At 40.1% G+C, this 19416-nt stretch overlaps 1 protein-coding gene across 1 annotated transcript; it reads left to right on the top strand.

Annotated features, from left to right (window-relative positions):
- Positions 1-4354: 4354 nt before the first annotated feature.
- Positions 4355-18821, top strand: LOC111260726 (endophilin-A; the record flags this gene model as incomplete). The annotated part of the gene is given in 3 exon segments (XM_022833692.2): positions 4355-4476; positions 4648-5246; positions 5838-18821. Coding segments are annotated over 2 exon segments (242 nt in total), but the record flags the coding sequence as incomplete, so codon positions are not given.
- Between the last annotated feature and the right edge of the window lie 595 nt (positions 18822-19416).

The raw sequence follows: 19416 nt of genomic DNA, 5'->3' as shown, positions 1-19416 counted from the left end.
GTAGTAGTATTGATCTGCATTGTGGAAATTCGCTAGCAGGCTGGCCAACTGTAGGTAGCCGATAATCATTGATTCGCTCTGTCATTAGTACATGAATAATGTTAATTGGTATCGGCACGGGTGCGCTAACCACCCCCCCCCCCTAAAGAAGAACTTCATACATTCGACACTACAATGTTAATTGATTAGTGTCCGTACCTTGCTGGCACGTTCTTGTCTTGCCCCAGCTTCCACTTCTGTGCCTCAGCCCTAATTGCCGCACCTCATTTTAGTCGTAGAACTGTAGAACGCCATTAGCCGTGAGCTGTGTAGATTGCTTGTCTAGTGCGAATCATATCCTCATTGCCTCCTGTGACTGTCTTTTTACACTCGCTTACCTGGCACGTACAATACGCCATTCTCGTTGGTTTCTACGAACGTCTCTGAATTTCTATGACAGGCCACATTCGACAATCAGTCTTAAAGAACGACTTTTTTTCTTTAGACATGATATAGCAAACTTTCTCTGAACGCTAGACAGGGTTTTCTTCTCGGTGGGGGGGGGGGGGGGGTCCGAGTTCTGTTTTAGACTGAAGCCACCTGAGGCGGACTGATTGGCATGAAATAATTATATGTCTGTTTTCTTCCTAGAGTTAGCTATTCACTTACTAATGCACTTTAGTATGTTACGTATTGCTGCCATATGTTGATTCGCGCCGATTTAATTGTTAACTTGTACTTGAAGATAATGTCAAGTCGATGCGCTTGTTACGACAACTGGCTACATGGTCACTAATTTCGACGTCCTCTATAGAACATTACTATACAGCTCTCTAGTGGGTGAGTGTCGATCTAAGGACATCTTTACTTTTTACCTTTCTACTTGCTATAGCAACGTGGTATGTCCTGAGAAAAGACTAAGGAACGGCAATGACATCTACAAGATATAACGGGTTTGCTGGTACCAAACGTATACGTTTTTCTACCTCATATTGGAAAGAAAGCATACCCTTCTTCTATAAGCTTTCCTCGCATAATTTGTGTTGTTCTGATAGATAAAAGCTTACGCGAAGATAAAGACGTTTATCGAACGTGTGCGTTGTTTGCTTCAAAGCTAAAAATGTATGTCTGGGTCAAACTGTTTCCACTGTCCTTCCATCAAACCTCTCTACTGCACTTCGGACTATATTCCGTACTAACAAAACCATATTTACACAGCGTGCAAAAGAGAAGTGTACCACCTACCTGAAGATCGTTATCTAACGCGTGACGCTGGGTTTTTTCCGCAACAATTCCCATGTAAAGTCCCACTCTCCGCAGTTACATGCACAAGGTGACATCTAAACAGCCCACGTTCTAGACTTGAATATTATCGACTGTTTACTGAAGGCAGGCATTCTCGATTTTTATTGCCGTTGCTGTTGGGAAATGTCCTATTCTAACAAAGACTAACCTTAAAACAATTGGCTCTTTTACTTCTTTGTCGCTTTCTTTTGTCTACAAATCCGGCTGTTGTCATTACTGCTTTATCCGGACCACTCATTTCTCGTTGCGGTGCCTCGGCCGTCGCTCTGCATTTACCACACTTTTCACATCGCCTCTGTGTCAATGTGCACATCTATATCTGATCGGCACACCTTTGCATCTCTGTATCCGGAACCTTGTTCCTGCTGCCCACCTTCTGTGGAATCGAACCGCGTCATGCATCATGCCGCATCATATCAACTGCGTGTACTCGGTCCGGTTCTGCTATCCATTCCGGATCTTTACGACGAATCCTGCTGCTGCTGCTGCTTCTTCAACGACTCCCATAGGCCGGTCGCCCCTGCCCTCTCCGGGCTGCACGGTTCCTGGTCAGCAGGCAGGAGGCAACATGTACCTGGGCAACTTCAATCAACAGAAAAACGCCAGGTCCCCAAATGGTACGAGTGCAAACGACAAAAAATAAACAAAGCAATATGCAAATAGACAAAAAGCGACTGTATGGATAAGTATTTTGCTAAAATAAATATACAGTTCCGCTCTTTGCCGAACGAGGCATCCTGCTGACGAGGAATATGGAGGGGAGGTCCAGTCAGCAGTAAATGGAAGCTTCAATGCGACTTCACGACAAATGGAACTGTTGTGTTTTGTTAGTGTTGTGATCGCTGTAGCTGCTGGTTTACAAGGGAAAAACGCGCCTGTCTATCTGACTGGCCGAAGTGTACCCATGTATGCCAGAGCGTAACGTTTATCATTGTCTTAGTAAGTAGTCATCGCTCAAGCTCACCAGTTCAGCTTGCTTCATCTCGAGCCGATAAAGGCAAATGAAAATAGAACAAACGACATCATGGCAACCTGGCACATTTACCCCTACCACGCTTGCGATACATAAAAATGTTGAATATATATGTATATATATATATATATACATATATATATATATACATATATAATGTCTCCGTGTTGCGTAAGAATCAAAAACAACCAGCACAGATCGTTATTGCTATTATAACAGTTATCTACTTAAATCGATGTCTGGGGATGACTATAGTCGGATGATCGTGCAGAGAGAACGTAATACGCCCACGCGTGTGTGCCTGGTAAAAAAGCAAATGAGCATGCTTCTGACACGTTTTCAGTTATCCAACGAAGCGTATGAAAGTTCACAGTCAAGCGACCAGCCGTTCCCCCTCGCACTGCCCGATCGCTTGTATGCTTGTTGACGGCCATGATGATGGATTAGTTTTACAATGGCAATATTTCGTGTTCTTCACGACGCAAGCTTGGTTTAAGCCTGTTTTGTAGCTGGTTTTAGTTGAAGGTGGCCAATGGTTCTTTCGTTGTATGTTCCAAGTGTTCAATCGTCATAAAGACATGGCCTGCAAGCTTCGTATGTATGCGTGTAAATGCTACTATTAGCCTTGTATAATCTTCTAGTTGTTTTTTTTCAATTTCTGCTTCATAACACTATGTGCACAGGTCCTTCAATGCATCAAAGAAAGGGCCTTTGTTGCACCTGTTTTTCCACATATGCTTCCTCTCCCACACTTACTTCTGTTCTAATTTTAATGTTTTTACTTACTGATAATGTTATATCCTAGCCTATGCACGCAACTAGCCAAACTACTCCTTGACATGAATAAGATTTAAAAAAAAATGGGCCAGATGGCTTCGACGACGTACAACACGAACGGACGCACCCCGTAGGGCCATTAGAACTGCTTTTCTATTTACTAAAGGCTTGTTTTGTACAATAGATATTAGAAGCTAGTTAAACGTAACATAGTGTTTCCCTCATTAGTTGGTTAGAAAAGATTCTTCTTCACACCTCTTTCATAGGAAATATATTCGCTCCGCACTTAACGACATCTATACACGAACACGCAGCAACCCCACTTTACGTGCGGAAACTGTGGTGCGCTTCGCTTTCATGGCAGGTAGACCGCGCAGAGTACACACCTAGGCTTTAACGAAAACCAGATGAACGTGTCGGTGTTTTACCTACCAAAGTGTTATTTCTTCGTAGTAGTGTTGCGTTTATGCTGAACCCGAAGACTAACCACCTGTTGAGCTTATTAATCGCCCGTGTTAAACACAAATGCTTCCCACCATGAATGATATAGCTTGTGGAAGACCTCTTTATTGTCCTGACGGTATCGTAGGTCTAAGCAATCAAATGACGTTAAAATCTAATAGTAGCAGGGGCAGATAATTAGAATACCGGCGGCGTGCACTAAGGAACTTAATAAGTTAGCAAATCGTCAGTAGCTGGAAGCGTATTCACTCAGCGTTTTGTTCTAGATACACAGTAGATGCCATAATAAATATTCTTAGTATACACCCATGGATCGACGGTGCTAGCCTATTCATCCACTTTTCTTTGGGTAAAACATCTGTATTTATAAAAAGGTAAAAAGAACGTGGCAGGCTTTGGTTTAGATCTTTGTGGTAAGTAAGCGGTGCCAAGCATGCTCGACAAGTCGCTTAACGCAAGGAAATCACCGATTCGACACTTCTTATAAACTATATTTATCTACTTCGTGTGCGAAATTGTTTCTGGAGCGAAGTTTACGTAAATAAAAAATCCTGTTCACAGTTTTTTTTTCGTTTGTACTTTCTGGCATAGTCTGAATTCGTCTCCAACAAGGAGTCACCATACAGAGGGATAGCTACACTAGCTTCGTCAAAATGATTACAACCACCCCAAAACGTGTTCTTTCACAGTCTTATTCTTTTTAACCACATTCACCGGTCACCTCTGACTAGCGTTCAGCCGTCCAGTGGTCTAACAGGTATTTATTGTTCTTATTTGTTGATACACGAATTCCTCAACGGCACACACGGGGTCTCGTGCGTCCGCAACTGGATTCATCTTGCCCTTCGCTGGTTGTAGCATCACCGATTCCGTCACCAATGCGTTCACCCGCGGCGCCCTCTCCGCCTGCCCAGAAACGGCCGTGTTGCCAAGCGTTATACGATTTCAGTGCAGAGAACCCAGGAGAACTAGAGTTTAAGGTAGAGGTTCAATAAGCACACAGTCCCCTCTGACCAATTGAGAAAAGTGACACGTATATTCCTTGAGCTATTTTACCTAAAAACATTGAATTCTTATATCGTTTGGCTTTCTATTGAATTTGTTACTTACTTACTATGAATTGATGTTTTTGTAAACTTTCTTCGTTCTAGGAGGGTGACAAGATCGATCTAATTCGTCAGATTGATGCAAACTGGTTTGAGGGCTCGATAAACGGTAAATCTGGCCTATTCCCGGTCAACTACGTTGACGTGCTCGTTCCTCTGACATAAGGCTAGCGCCTATAACGCTCGTATTTAGAGGCTCATTTCTGTATGGTGTACCACATTTCTGCGTAACCAGGCAAAATAGGAAGATTTGGAAGAGGCTAGGACGTGCATATGGAATAATGCTTAACCTAATGATTTGTATCAGGAAAAAAGGGTTCATGTATGAGTTTGCAGCGACTAGTATCGTTCAACAAAATAAGTTCATGTGGTTACTACCAAGCGAAGTGGTGTAACTTCAACGTCAACGAAGGCAGCGTATGCCATCCTACTTATGACTTACCGCTATGACGACGATAACGATAATAGCCTGCAGAGGAACGAGAACGGATCAGTGGGAATATTGACGATATAGGCAATGACGCGCCAGCAGTGAACTTCTGAGTAGACTTCTACTCTCATGATTGAGTTATGTAGATGCTTCGGTACAAGCAGTAACCAAAACAGGCAAACCAATCTACTGCGACAAATAATTATAATGCGATGTAAGTATGGTCTGTAATGTTAAAAACAATGCAGTTTCGTTTTTCATTCCATAGATAACCTTTTTCCCCTGTGCCAGTTGTGCAATACGTACGTGTCCTTAGTATGTATCGAGCCGGTGGCCCTGCTTTGGTCTCTAAAACCATGTGCTTTTAGATAATACAAGAACACTTTCTCATAGTAGACATGGAATATCAAATGCTTGCGCACTTACAACCTTTACATCAACTTGCAAATCTTATATAAGCCGTTCCTTTGTAATAGAACGCAGTATAAATTGTATCCACAGAAATAAACACAAATATAGGAGAAATGGTTGATCAGTGCAACAGACTAAAGTGAAACTTGCGATATACTTTGTGTAGAGATTGATCTTTGATATTTCGGTAAGATCGCTTTTGCTCTTGCCCCCCTGTAATTGATATTGCATTGTGTACATATTATGTATGAGATACATATTATTAATAAAACATTATATCAATAGCAAATATGCAATTAAATTAAGTTTTATTAATAGTCGTTACCAGTCCTAACTACTACTAATATTACTGAACTTACCTTCTTCTGTATTTGTGTGTCTTTCCCACTTTCAGCTTCTCGCTCGACAAACTCTGCTATATTAAATATGGCGTCTCTCTGTTAGCTTAGCATCTCTTGCACTGATAATTACGGATTCTTTAGCAACGGATTTAATTGTTATCGTCCTCCCTGAACGGAAAAACGAACGCTAATTATTAAGTTCAATAATCACATTTTTAGATCGGGTGATAATAATTATTCTGGCTTTTACTATACAAAAACATATACCCTATATAGATTAGTACAATACTGCTTCAGATCTGTGCCCTGACAGAAACCCATTCATCAGCGCAACCGATCTCCACGTCCTTTTGTTCTCCCTTCGACGACCACGCGACGCGTCCGGCAACTTGCGACTCTTCCATCCTCAAGTGCAACAAGCTCTATCTTCAGAGTCCAAGCGCAGGCTGCATGGCCGATTACGTTCGGCTGATCCGGAAGTGTATCGTGAAGACGACACACAGATACAAATAATTGGCAGCTGTTAAAGTGCTGATTTATAACGAACTAACATTCGATAATACTGAGTTTTCACACAGTCAAAAGTTTAAACCTCGCTTTTTCTCGATCTAGAACTTGACAAAGAGAATGAGGTTCGTAGAGGTAGGCCGGATTCAGCGGGAGAAGGAAAAGAAAGGGGCAAATAAGTGTACTAAATCGTAACGATTCTCTAATTCAGTTGTCCGTCTTAGATGTGATTGTTTGAGATGAAAGATGGTGTTTGTCACGAACGATCTTCAATATAAGATAAAGGCTTACGGACTTGGTGAAGATCTTCTTAAGTAGGCACAATGATGACTATTGATATAAGGAAGATGAAAGTGCGCGATAATCTCCGACCTACAATAATGAAGCGGTTACGGCTGGCACGTTGAAGCAAACCTTTGATATTCATTTTGCCTATGACGATATAACAGCAAACATTTCGGGTTGAGGGTCTCACGAGAACATTGTCGATAACGCTCTTCGGCGTCCCAAAACGTTTTTTCATTGATTCGCTACTCTCCTTCGTTGGTATTTTTTTTTTGTCTAAAGCGAAGTATGTCTGTCTGTCTCATTTCAACGCTGTATGCTCTCTACTTGTTTTACCTTTGTTCTTACAATACTCAATAGGAATCCATCGCTAGTCCATGAGAACTCTGGCTGTCTAGCTTGTTTTTGCTAGTTTTCTCGTTGCGGGATGACGAGCTTCGTCGTTACGTGCTACGTTGGATGTACAGTGTTATACACGACGACATGAGAAAGTGTGACGTGACAACGAGGACCGATTACTACAGGACCAATCGTACCGTGAATATACTTTGAGAGATCTGATACGCATTTTTTTCTAGTTGTAAAGAGAATATCTTTGTATTCGTAACATAATTTATAATGGCTGTATAATACTACAGGGAGTAGACGTTTGTGGGACGCTTCATGAGAGAACACACAACAGCATCAAATAATAAGGCCAACAAGGGTCATATTTAGTGCCATTGGTGACATGAACTTGCGATGAGTCGGCGTTAGTCTGTCTGACGAATGATGTACTGAACAATGCGTGGACTATTGTCTGAGAAACCTGATTGCAATAGAACGACGGCAGCCGGCCGCGAGTATGCTTGTCAGTTATTGGTGACCATTATGATTTGTAGTAATTGAGCGAACCGTGAGCGGCAGGCATAAACCCTAATGAGCTGGGAACGTAGCGGAAAAACCTGCTAAAATCAGATGCTCAGTTTGAACGGTGATAATAAACTTGTGAGATGCTAAACATGATTATATGACTGATGGTGATCGACGTACCGTGAGAACTGCTCAGCCCGTGGGCGTATCGTGTTCTGCAATATTGCGGGTTCTTAGCAGACCTAACGCGCCGCAACCGAAATGAACATCTTACGAGGAGAGCCCCCGAAATCTAGATAGAGCCAAACAGAGAAAGCTGCCTTGGGAGGCCATCGGGTTGGCCAGGACTTTCAATAGAACGTTAACATTATTATAACCTCCGTTTGTTGGACAAATAATAATAATAATAAATATACTGACTCACGTCAATAAAATGGAACAATGCTGAACTAAGACGATTATTGTACTAAAATGATGAACAGTGATATCTGTCGTGAAGAATAGTTTTATTAATGCGTTTAACTAAGGGAAGATAAGACGAAGAAGAAGAAGAAGAAGAATAATATTGAGGAACGAATCACATATATCGATTACGGCGATATATAAAAGAATAGATCCTTCACGTTCTGTGCAAAAAACAAAATACCTTCGAGTAATTATAATGAATTAATGAAAGTATTCCAGATCTAGTAAGCAGTTGTTCTTATCGAAAGAAAACAGCCAACGATGTAACCAAATAGTGATGGTGGCAAGTCAAATGGTAGTAACAACAACAACAACAACAACAACAACAACAACAATGCCGATCTAATATTAATAAAAATGACTATGAAACGTGGCAAATCTAAAGAAAAGGAAGACATGAAAAGCCTACAGATACATATATATATATATATATATAGCGCTGATAGAACCTATTAGATATACCAATCAATAATTGTCAAATATAATTTTAAGAGAAAAACGCTCTCGGTCACTACAGCAATGATTAATTTCGTCATAGAAATACATCCATGCATGCCTAATATATACACGTAGACGCAGGCCGCGAATGAGGTTCGACACATTGACTTTACAATCGACAATTACTACTAATAAAAAAAAAAAAAAAAAAGATAAAATAATGTCAATGTTGTACGTACGATCGTGCTTGCTACTCTACGTATCTGCCAGAGCCCATAAACAAATTCATTCGTTCCTTCACTAAGCAACCTCGATCTACCCTTCACGCCCTGTTAACTTACCCAGTAGAAGCCTATTAAACCTACCCACCTGTGATCTCCGTATGAGCTACGAAAGACAAGACTTGACTTAGACAACGCGGCAATTTCCTCTCTCAATATTTTCCTTTCTCAATATTTTGTTTCTCTAACCGTTTTGAGGAAAAAATTGCCAAAGAAACTTTTTTGCAGTCGAATCTCTAAAAGCGCCCTGACGACTCGTTAATCACTCCGCAGGCCGCATCAAGGCGTAACCTTGCCGCTGTGAACATTCTGTTGGACGGCGACAAAGTTATCGCTGAAGATATATAATATAAGAGAAGAAATCAACCGATTCTGATAGGCCCGAGCTCAGCATGGCTATGCAGAATGTGTTCAGTTATTATGTTTTATAACAAAAACAGAGATTTGTATGGAAAGACGTGCTTTCTCCTCCCTCGAAACCCTAGTTTTACGAATCTAGTCAACTTCTCCGAGACTCGCGCACGTCGCAATGAGCCGAGCAGTAAACAAGAACAACACACACAAAGCACTACCCAAACATGGCAATATAGCAAAACTTCTCGGACTCACCGCTCCTAGTGGTCCCCGAACAAAGGATCCCTTAGCAAGTTCGATATCGACCGAAATGCACCTGCGATTTTTATCTACAACAGTTTTTGAAGCAATCCCAAACGATCTGGCAAGTTTATATATTAAGTAACACGAACACTGATGTTAGTTGACACACACACACACACACACAACACTGATGCTACACAGTTGAAGCTACAATAGAGCTTAAGTTGACAAACGCAGGCTGCTATCAGTAACGATTCCGTTGCCATAAATCATAGCGACAGCAGAATACGAAATACAACTTCGATGATGTCAACAATGGCAAGCATGATGATAATAATAAGTGCGATGCTGGCAAGATTTGTCATGACATATGATAGAACAATACATACTATGAATATATTACCATATTAAATAAACACTTATATTATGAAGACTATAAGGGAAAACGCATATGGACATTGTTCTATAATGTCTAATTACTTTATTCAAGTAACTTATGGTGTTAATTCGCTCAAGCCCTCGAGCGATTATCGACCCCCCACTAACTGACACACAACCGATTAACTTTTCCTCAAAACTTGACGATATATAAAGGTAATTAGAAACGTCAAAGCATACGACCGACTCAACGATAGCCAATCGGAAGTCAAGTATGACTTTTACCCTACGATGGATCTTCGCGCTTCTCTGGATTATTTATAACTAAGCAAACACTAACAATGAATAGTAAGATCACCATGTACGAAGATTTGATATTGTCAGAATAGGCCATCGAATGGATGAGAATTATAATGGTAACCACGTATCTGAAGATACAACAAGCACATCATATAATGACACAGACTTGACATTGGCAGAGACAATGACTAACAGAACGAAAATGGAAACAATATATACATGTACATCGGTGAAGATAACCGTGTTTTCACTAGACGAAGGCCCACGCAACGCGTCACAAGGACGACCCTGCATGACCTCCGACGCCGGAGAGTAACAAGTGCTGTTGTTCCAGCTACATGAACTGGTAGACTAGATAAACGTACTAGCAGCAGTAAACATTTTTCGCGTCCGTAATAATAATTATCTGAGATTACTACTACAATCTCTTTGATAATTTCTATCTTAGGATGTATGCTAATAAAGGCTAGCGGCATAAAACTAACCCATTGACAATAATGAAAAATACAGTAAATAAATAACATGCTAAAAGTAAAACATAGTAGTTATACCGCTATATAATATACTAATTATATATATATATATATATGTATAACGTAGCTAAAGTAAAAGATGAGTATATTTTTGGTCCAGTGCCTTACGTCCGTAACGTGCGTTGTCATCAGAAATAAGAGACTACCCCGATGGGCTTTAAAAGCTGCCTGTCAAACCGATATTAGCCCCATTTCATTGTCGCCGTTATGGTTCGAACTCGCACCTTGATTATTGCGCAAACGCTTCCGTTACGTTTCGATGTCTTTGCTATAGGATTTAGACTTTTCCACTGGGCCTAACATAGCTACGAATCCGTCTAAAGACTTAAACCACATAAAATAGAGGTATATAGCATAAGATAGATAACCTTTGAATCTATATCTGAAGCATCGAAATGTTTAGTCATGAAAAAGTCAGAGAAAACTACATGTTGGCAACGTTACATGACGTCTTTTTTGCCAATGCCAAAAAAAATGAGCTAACCGCAATCGGACGCCAGATGGTCGTCTTCTGTGATCTTAAGGAGTGCGGTAGACGACGCAGACGCTATCAACTAGCAGAAGTAAATGACAATGAACCGTCCATCAAACGAGCTTCTTGGCTTTTAATCAACCTCGTGCGGATCGATATAACTTTGACATTTGAAAGTTTCATTAAATCCTACGCGATTCGGAACCTGTGGAAGCCAGGGCTGCGCAAAGTGACACCGCGACGATGGAACATCAACGCTGGTCGAGTTCAGACAATTTAGATTGCTTAGTAAAAAGCTAAACGAGAAGCGTTTGTCACAATGTTATCTATTTATGTACAATGCAGACATTATCTCCGCTCTAATATTTGCTCATCACGATCATCTAATGTGAGTTTACTAAAGACAAAATTCAAGTATTCCATCGAGCTAGTCTGGATCGCGTCTGCTTTTGCATATCGCACACCACCGATTACGTCAAGCTTCCAGCCGATTTGTTTGTATATTTGTCTGCTTCTACTCTACGTATTATATACGTAATGTTGTTTTTCACAAACTGCCACGAGTCGTTTTATTAAACACTACGGAGGGTCCATTAAGGCCCATTTCAAGTTTGGCTATGGCCTTATTCCGATTTTCATCGTGTTATTCTTATTAGGTTTTTAACCTTTCACTTGCCCGAAACAAGCGTTAGCAGGCGCATTGGCTTATCCCGGTTAAAAACAGTGTGATACGAGTGGACGCCTAAAGATGCATGAGAAATTGTATGCAGTAGAAACTTAAATAACATATTAGATAAACGGCTCGAAATGTACTTCAATTTGGCTAGCTGTCTCGTTCCGCTTTGAAGCTTAGATAAACAAGCTTCAGCGCATTAAACATTAACACTGTTACATGTGGCGGGGAAAGTCTCCCGTAGCAAGCAAACAAAAAAAAAAAAGTAAAAGTGCATTTTATGAGTCAGCTAGCTGACCGAAACGTTGTCCTCTACCCAACCTACCAGGAACAGGTTGTCGTACTAAATAAACACATACACACGCAAGATGGTTACGGTTGGGATCATCCAAGGATCAACAGCTTTGCGTGTCAAGTAACTTCTTTCATCTTTTAGACAGAGAGTAGACATCCAGCCGAGAAATAATGTTATTGTTATTACGAGGTATGTGAGCACGAAAACAAACCTACCTAACATCGTATGATTCCATGATCGATAAGCATTAGCATTGTTGCGTACAGAATTTATGGCTTATGTGCGTTGTTCGTATATCCCGTCCGTTTTTTTCGAGGTACGACAAGACGGAAATAACAGGAAGAATCTGAAAAGCGGGAACTTGTAGCAATCGACAGCGGGACGTCTATGAAGACTTAAATCTGTTAGATCTTCATGCATATATATATATAACGTGAAGCATGGATATGTCAGAACCAATTTTGTTGCTTTCACCAACGAAATGTCAATAATAATAATAATAATTACTATTATTACAAAGATGATCAAATTAACAAACAATGGCAAATTGTCAAGCTCGCCATTGTGGAGATACTAGTCCATGCAAACAATGCCATTAGTTGGTCGAACACATGGAAGAGAAATAGATGATCGTCATAGACCTTATTCTCAATTTATAAAAAGGACAAAAGGATGTGGCAAGGACAGATTAGAAATTAGCGATAGATTAGTAGCGATGGTGGCAACCGTTTGTGTTGTTGCGTCTTTGCCCTATTCGTAACAACACAATATAATAATTATCAATGTTTTTTTGTTGTCAGTATTAACAAGCGGTGCTATGCCACTTACTACTTCAATATTGTTAGTAACCGTAATAATCGATAATATATTACGAAGATCTCCCAGTGCCATATCATTTAGTTCGGCTTGAACAACGGTACTTGCCATAAATGAGACTCTATTTTAATTTGTAACTGCATCTTTAAGCTGTCTCGCACATTTCCCTTGTGATGCCCCATTTTCATATAGAATTACTACACATACATGTATTTCCGAGGCCGTGCATATATCCCATAAGGTTAAAGAAAAAATTGGTTTGTTTCCTTTTGCTTTTTTCATATGGTACATCAATAGACATATTCATATTGTAAATAGATAACATGGCCAAAAATTAATCTGGATCAGGCCAATAAGCAATGAATGGAAAAGGAAAAGCGCGGTATTTACTTAGTTGTCAATAGGGCGTGAATAGAATTTCAGATAAAGATGCAAAATTTATTCAGTCTGATTAATAATAGTGATAATAGAACCTGTATCAATCAGTAATCTTTATTGAATAACTAGAAATTAATTATAAAAGGCTGGAAATAAAAATTGGGAAAGCTCTTTTATGTTCGAACGTGCCTGACAAACTGTTGTTAATTATTTAACGATTGAGACTTGATTGACATTGGCCTTCGTGCCGAGTGCTAGAATAAATAAATTAACTAAAAAATTTTCGTTATATAGCCTAATTTTGTTACTTTTGTGTAATACACTGTTCTGGAGAGCACGGGCATGTTATATGATGATCACACTGGTAAACTTCCCGCTAATGTAAACGACACTTGACATAATAACTGATTTTTTTCTGACGTATTTTTATTCTGGGGCCTATTGATGGTCAAATAGGTGTGTTAATATGAACCGCGATTCATTTACCAATCGGATAAATTTGCTCATTTGAAAATGTCGTGCGTATAAATCAGCAACGTTTCCGACGAAGTAGGGAACGGCCTGTGATGAAGTAACCCTACGCGGTTTCAGTGTAAGACGATGGAAACTCTACAGGACACTTTCCAAAAGGGCCAATTTCAGCGCCAGCTGTTTTACAACACTTCGTGAGTGAAGTCTGATGAGGCCGTGGACGATAATGTGAGCAGAGATATCTATGAGTACAACAGGTTGGACTGCTTATTCGATAATTAGAATTTAAGCTGGCCTCCGCAAGTTCATCATGTTATAGTTACTACAACAGCATTTATCGCTCTCTCTAAGTGATCTTTGATTGTCTCCTTTTTTTGTTAGTGGATCGACGCAATTCAATGGACTTCAGTGGTCATCCATAACTGTCTATTGTTGCTTTTTTCTGTAAAGCTTTGGGTGTGAGACACAAGTGGCCGGACCTCTTGACTAACGAAACTGCACGGGAGGACAAAATCGTCTTTTAAGAAACGCTCGATCCGCGGCGATTACAGCGTAACTGTGTGTAGTCCACGAAACGTAAAACCAAGCAGAGGCTGTTATCATCTATAATGCAGAACGCCTTTCCATTGACCACAGGCAAAAAAAAAAACCGCTGCAGAATTTCATTTCAACCTCCTACCAGGGATACTTTAGACGTATTTCAAACATGCGTTAAGTTGAACGATGCGACTTATTGCCTCCCTCATCCTCATTTCGATAAAAATCACTATTGACTTCAAATAAACGATAAGCAGTTGTGTTTTTTTTTCTTTGCTAGGTCTCGTTGTAGTGCCCTGGTGGACGAAGCTTCGCCCTGTTTGGAGTTTTCGTATACTCCGCGAAAGCTTAGGATACATAAATACTTGCTAATTATGACCGTATTTGAGGAGAATGGTTCCGCTATGAGTTTTTCAATGTTTCATTTGTCGTCCCATTTCGCAGAGGGGAAAATTCCTCTGTAGATGGATATTGTCCGGTAGCTAATAGCTTCATAGGAGTCCGCAGCTTCCTTAGTTGAAAGAAATAATCATATCACAGCAGCGGTACGATATATACTAGTTTGGGTTGACAACGGGGTGACTTAACGACGGTACAGTCTATTGCGCCAAATTTCGATTCTCCATTATTTCAAAACGGTTATAATAAATTTAGCCACATTTACTCTCACTTTGTTCCTTCTTCCATCGTGAGCGTTTGACCATTATAATTAGGATTTTTTTTAACTGTAGAGTTTTCTAAGGTAAAACCTTATCGGCGTTTTATAAATCCGTAACATTCAGCAAATCGTAGCCTTTGTATTAAAATCTTCTATTCAGATTATCCAACAAACTGTAACTGTACTGCTTTTTTGATTTGTCACCCTTGCTGAGCGATTTTATTAAGCAGGGCCTAAAATTTCATTTATATACGTTAAAGGTATGCTAAGCTTTGAAGCACAAAATGGAAATTGGTAATGCGCAGCAATAGGCCATGCAATTTAAGTAGAATAGACTTTAATCTCTTTAAAAAACAAAACCTATGTTTGGAAACACAAAAGAACTGAGCCTCGTACGGCCAGTTGAAAACAGTTTTTTGCGCACTTACGCATTTGATTGGACCTAGTTATGTAGAGCGCTAAATATAAATAGCAACAACAATAATAATAACGTGAGAAATTTTATTTGTTGTTAACCATCGGACCACCTATACTTTAACTAAGCTCCATTGGCCAAATGCTTTTTTCAAGAGACTCGTACATGTTCGTTCTGGTTTGATGCGACCGCTTGATTTGTATTTGCTACTGGCAACGTACAATGTTACATGCGTAAATTGAGAACTGTTCCCATGCCTTGTTACTAAGACCACATGAAAAAAAAAAAAAAAAAAAAAAAAGTATTTTTTCGCAGCTGTTGGTAGTGAAATTCCCGAGGGTCATACAGCTTCAGTATAACAACCACTCACCGCGATTGGCCAAAATTACCGCCTAATTTTTTTCGAAATACTTCCTTAATCCGCAAAGTTTTCGATAGTGTCCGTGCATCAAACGACATCGGTGGATCTAGATTCGCTGAAGTATTGCTCAGATACGCCACAAAAACACCAAAGGAATTACATTTGGGCTAATCGCGAACACAACGGTGAAGAAGAATTGAAAAGATGAGCAAATCTCAGAAATACTAACAATCGGAAAACGTAACTGAAAAATTACATTGTTGTTTTTTTGAAACATTTGTTAACTTTCGTATCAAAAACGATCAAAAACATGTCTTTCGATCAACTTGTGAGCGCTTTAAGTTTGAACGGTCGTGAAAGTTTCCGTCGAATCTTCGGATACCACATGGGGTAGACCATCGGGTTTAATTTTTCTGGGAGTTCCGCCACCGCAGAAAAATTGAATAACTCCAAAAACTACGCGCTGTTATTTGCCGTGATTCTATGAAGAACTGGCTTTCTCCTGACGCTTGCCCGTTATAGTAAATGTCAAAAGCGTCACCCTGTATTGCAGGAAGCTGCCCGTGATAAGGAAGATATCGTTGACTCGTGTGCCGTGCTCACAGACAGTATCTGCAATACGTCATTGTAACATGGTCCTCAGATCACTTAGGTCGTCAGGTATCGGTGGTGAAATCCTGCAATTTCTTTTTATATATCTCTGAGGCGTTTACTCACCGTGGAAATGTTTGATATAGATGATATAGAAGTCGGCAGTTGCGAAATCTGCCATTTGAAAGACGCCATCCGTAAAAGCAACTTTTAGAAGCGTTAATGTCGGGCATTTCCTCGATGCTCAAAGGACAGTACCAAAAGCAGCGCGTCAACTGTTAGCTTCCATAAATCATAGTAGTCTAAATATAAATCTTCGACAAAATTAAGGATTCTCCGCAGATGGAACGGCCGATTGCCATACACCAGCGGGGTACAGCGCCAATCAATTCGTAGGCGTTATAAAGGAATTAATCTAATTACGACGCTTTGGACAGATAACATCCTGTACAGTAATTGACGTTGTGCAGAAAATTTGCTAGATATAGGACAAATCCGTTCGTGTAAAAGATCCACTGACAGCTTGAAGAGGGATGACCAAGCTGGTCTAACTAAAAACGAGAAAGAAACATTGACCAAATAATTTGGATAATATTCCCTTCTTATTATTTTTATTTATATAATATACGAAATAAACTATACTAAGACTAGTCGCTTTCTACTGAGATACCCCACTGACCGCACTAGGGCTATCACAATGCTACCCTCTCCCCCCGCCGTTTAGGCTGTTTACAGTTTAAGTAAGTCACATATCATGAAGCTGCTTCGAGCGACCATTATTTAGTTGAGAAAAACCTACCTTTTAGGTTGTCGTAAAGCGTGAATACGTTGACTAAATACGTTTTTGCTTCTTACCGATACTATACAATTCTGCTGTAAATTGCTAGTGGGTTCTTTTTCTCGCTGTGCAAAAACATCGCTTAAACAACGTATCCCTAGATTAACAATAATAAAACGGACGGATTAGCCGACTCATGGCCAACTAGAAAGTAATTACACAGAGCCATAGATAAATCGAGTCCATCTTTTCTTATTCAACACATTTCGCTTGTTATTATGAGCAAAACGCCACAGACATTTGTGTACACGCCTTATGGACCAGAAGCCCAAAGTGGTAGCCGAGCAGTTGCAAAACGCAGCGGGTGCACAAGATCGGAGATTGTAATGCATTTACAATAGGTGTTACAGCACATATGATGCTACGTTACAGAAAAAGACCACTTTCACAACCCTCGTGGCAGACGGGAAAAGTGCCTTGACAGCTGAACGGCACCGCGCAGTAAGATAGTGACCGAACTAGTAAACAATAAAATCAATCCTTCTCCTACTAACAGCTATAATTGTGTGTGTTTTGTTTTTTGTAAGGCGAACTATGATTTTCTCTGCCGCACAAGACGCACCAACTTGCAATAGACGATTATATATAGCGCGTTTACAGATATGTTTAAGCCATATACGCGGAATACGAACATATGCAATGCTATGCTTACAACGCTGCGAGAGACGCAAAGTCGGACGTATAAACGAAAACGATTTAGTAGACTTTAAAGCAAGCAGACTGAAGTTATATTTACCAACGTCTGCACCCGTTTCAAGATGAGCAGCATTGAGAAACCTTAATGACTAATGTATTCCCTGGGCGATCTTCTGTCCAGATAGTAGCTAGACGGCAAGTCGAATATATATGGTATACTACAAACAGTGAGATCGTGCGATAAATTCGTAGCCTTGAATATATTACCCCATTATTTGATTCCAAATCATATTTGAGTTTCGTTTAAATAATTGCATACATACATACATACATACACACACACACACACACACACACACACCTACAACGGAACCGTACAGCGTTTTTCTACGCTCTCACCTACGTGTCTCACCGTGTTGTCTGTACCGACTGTTGATTTCATCAGAACGCGTCAGACGCAAAACGCACTGGCTTATATATGATAATTTAACCCTGGTTTACCGGCCATGATGAAGCTAGAAGGATGGGTGCCATAGATTCGTCAGTTTGCAAAAAGTTGACTCTGGTACCTGTACGCTGACCTACGACCTACTACGTCGATTTCAAAACATCCTCGTCCTTCTAGCTTATGGCAAATGCTCTTTTTTTGCATAATACCATAACAACTCCGGTAATAAACATTCGGACGTACACTTCGGTACGGCTTTGCGGTGAAATACGTGGCTGATTTTGCTGCTGGATGCATGGTCAATACTTGCAAGGGTAGTGAAGTGTAAAATTGTCCTGCTCTCAATCAATTGTAATAAGTTTGTTCTCACTTGGTAAGAAGAAGTTCAAAGAACTTGATTCAGTTAAAAGCCATCTTTAAAGCTAAGCTACATAACAGTTTCCGGCCGAATGACGATCGATGCTCTTGCATCTTGTGGACATTCTCGAAACAGGGGATTCTAATGCACAGAGTGTTCGATAGTTTGGATGATCCGGTCAGCTGATCTGTAAATGCATGTTTGGATTCTGCAATGTTTAATGCTACGGAAATGATAGTGGTTATTAAACAGAAGACGGAGCAAAAATCTATAGGGGGTTTTCAGAGTTGTGCACAATTAAACCAATAACGAAATGATCAGTTGATCATTCATCTCGGATCTACTAACGCGTCAGTTCCGATACTCTGCTCGATTGGGAGCATCAGAAAAGTGCTATTACAGCGCACCAAGAATGATGGATACTATCAACTTAAATAAATACAATTCAAAGTTACCCAGCTTGATTTTTTATTTTTAGATTTTTTTCAGTGAGGTTCCGGGATAGCTTTAAAGCGTTGTCTAAATCATTAAATTTCAATGGAAGCAATTAAGCCAAAGTCCATAATAAAAACTATCGACGCGGAGAAGGAACACAGGATAGAAATTTAATTATATAGATTCGTTCTCCGCGCCACTCACAAAGCAACGCTATAATCGCGCTTCGTGTGTTGATCCTTGAATTTCACGTAATACTTCAAACACTAAGTTACCGCGGTAATAATTAGGGCGCCACAAACGTATGCTAGTGAAGATTGTTCTCGCTAAGAATCGACTGTGAAATAACGAAAAAAATTATATTACACTACTAACATCTTTCTCTATAATCTTCATCATTTTTATATTATTGAAAAAACATTACCACCCGTAATCGGCACCGCGTGAACGGAAAGGTCACCTTTCTGAATAGTGCAAAAGGCTTAATGTTTTCCTCTGTATTTCTTTCGATCCCTACCCTTGTTCTCATTCGATTGTGAACTTTCTGGAAAAGAAAAAATTCAGCTAGTCATCGGTGGCTGTCAACATACGTACGCCACGCGACCAACTATTAC

Source organism: Varroa jacobsoni, unplaced genomic scaffold (genome assembly GCF_002532875.2).
Source record: "Varroa jacobsoni isolate VJ856 unplaced genomic scaffold, vjacob_1.0 scaffold_469, whole genome shotgun sequence".
NCBI classification, from domain to species: Eukaryota; Metazoa; Arthropoda; class Arachnida; order Mesostigmata; family Varroidae; genus Varroa; species Varroa jacobsoni.
The sequence above is the reverse complement of the archived record's forward strand: the minus strand, read 5'-3'. Positions and strand labels throughout refer to the sequence as shown.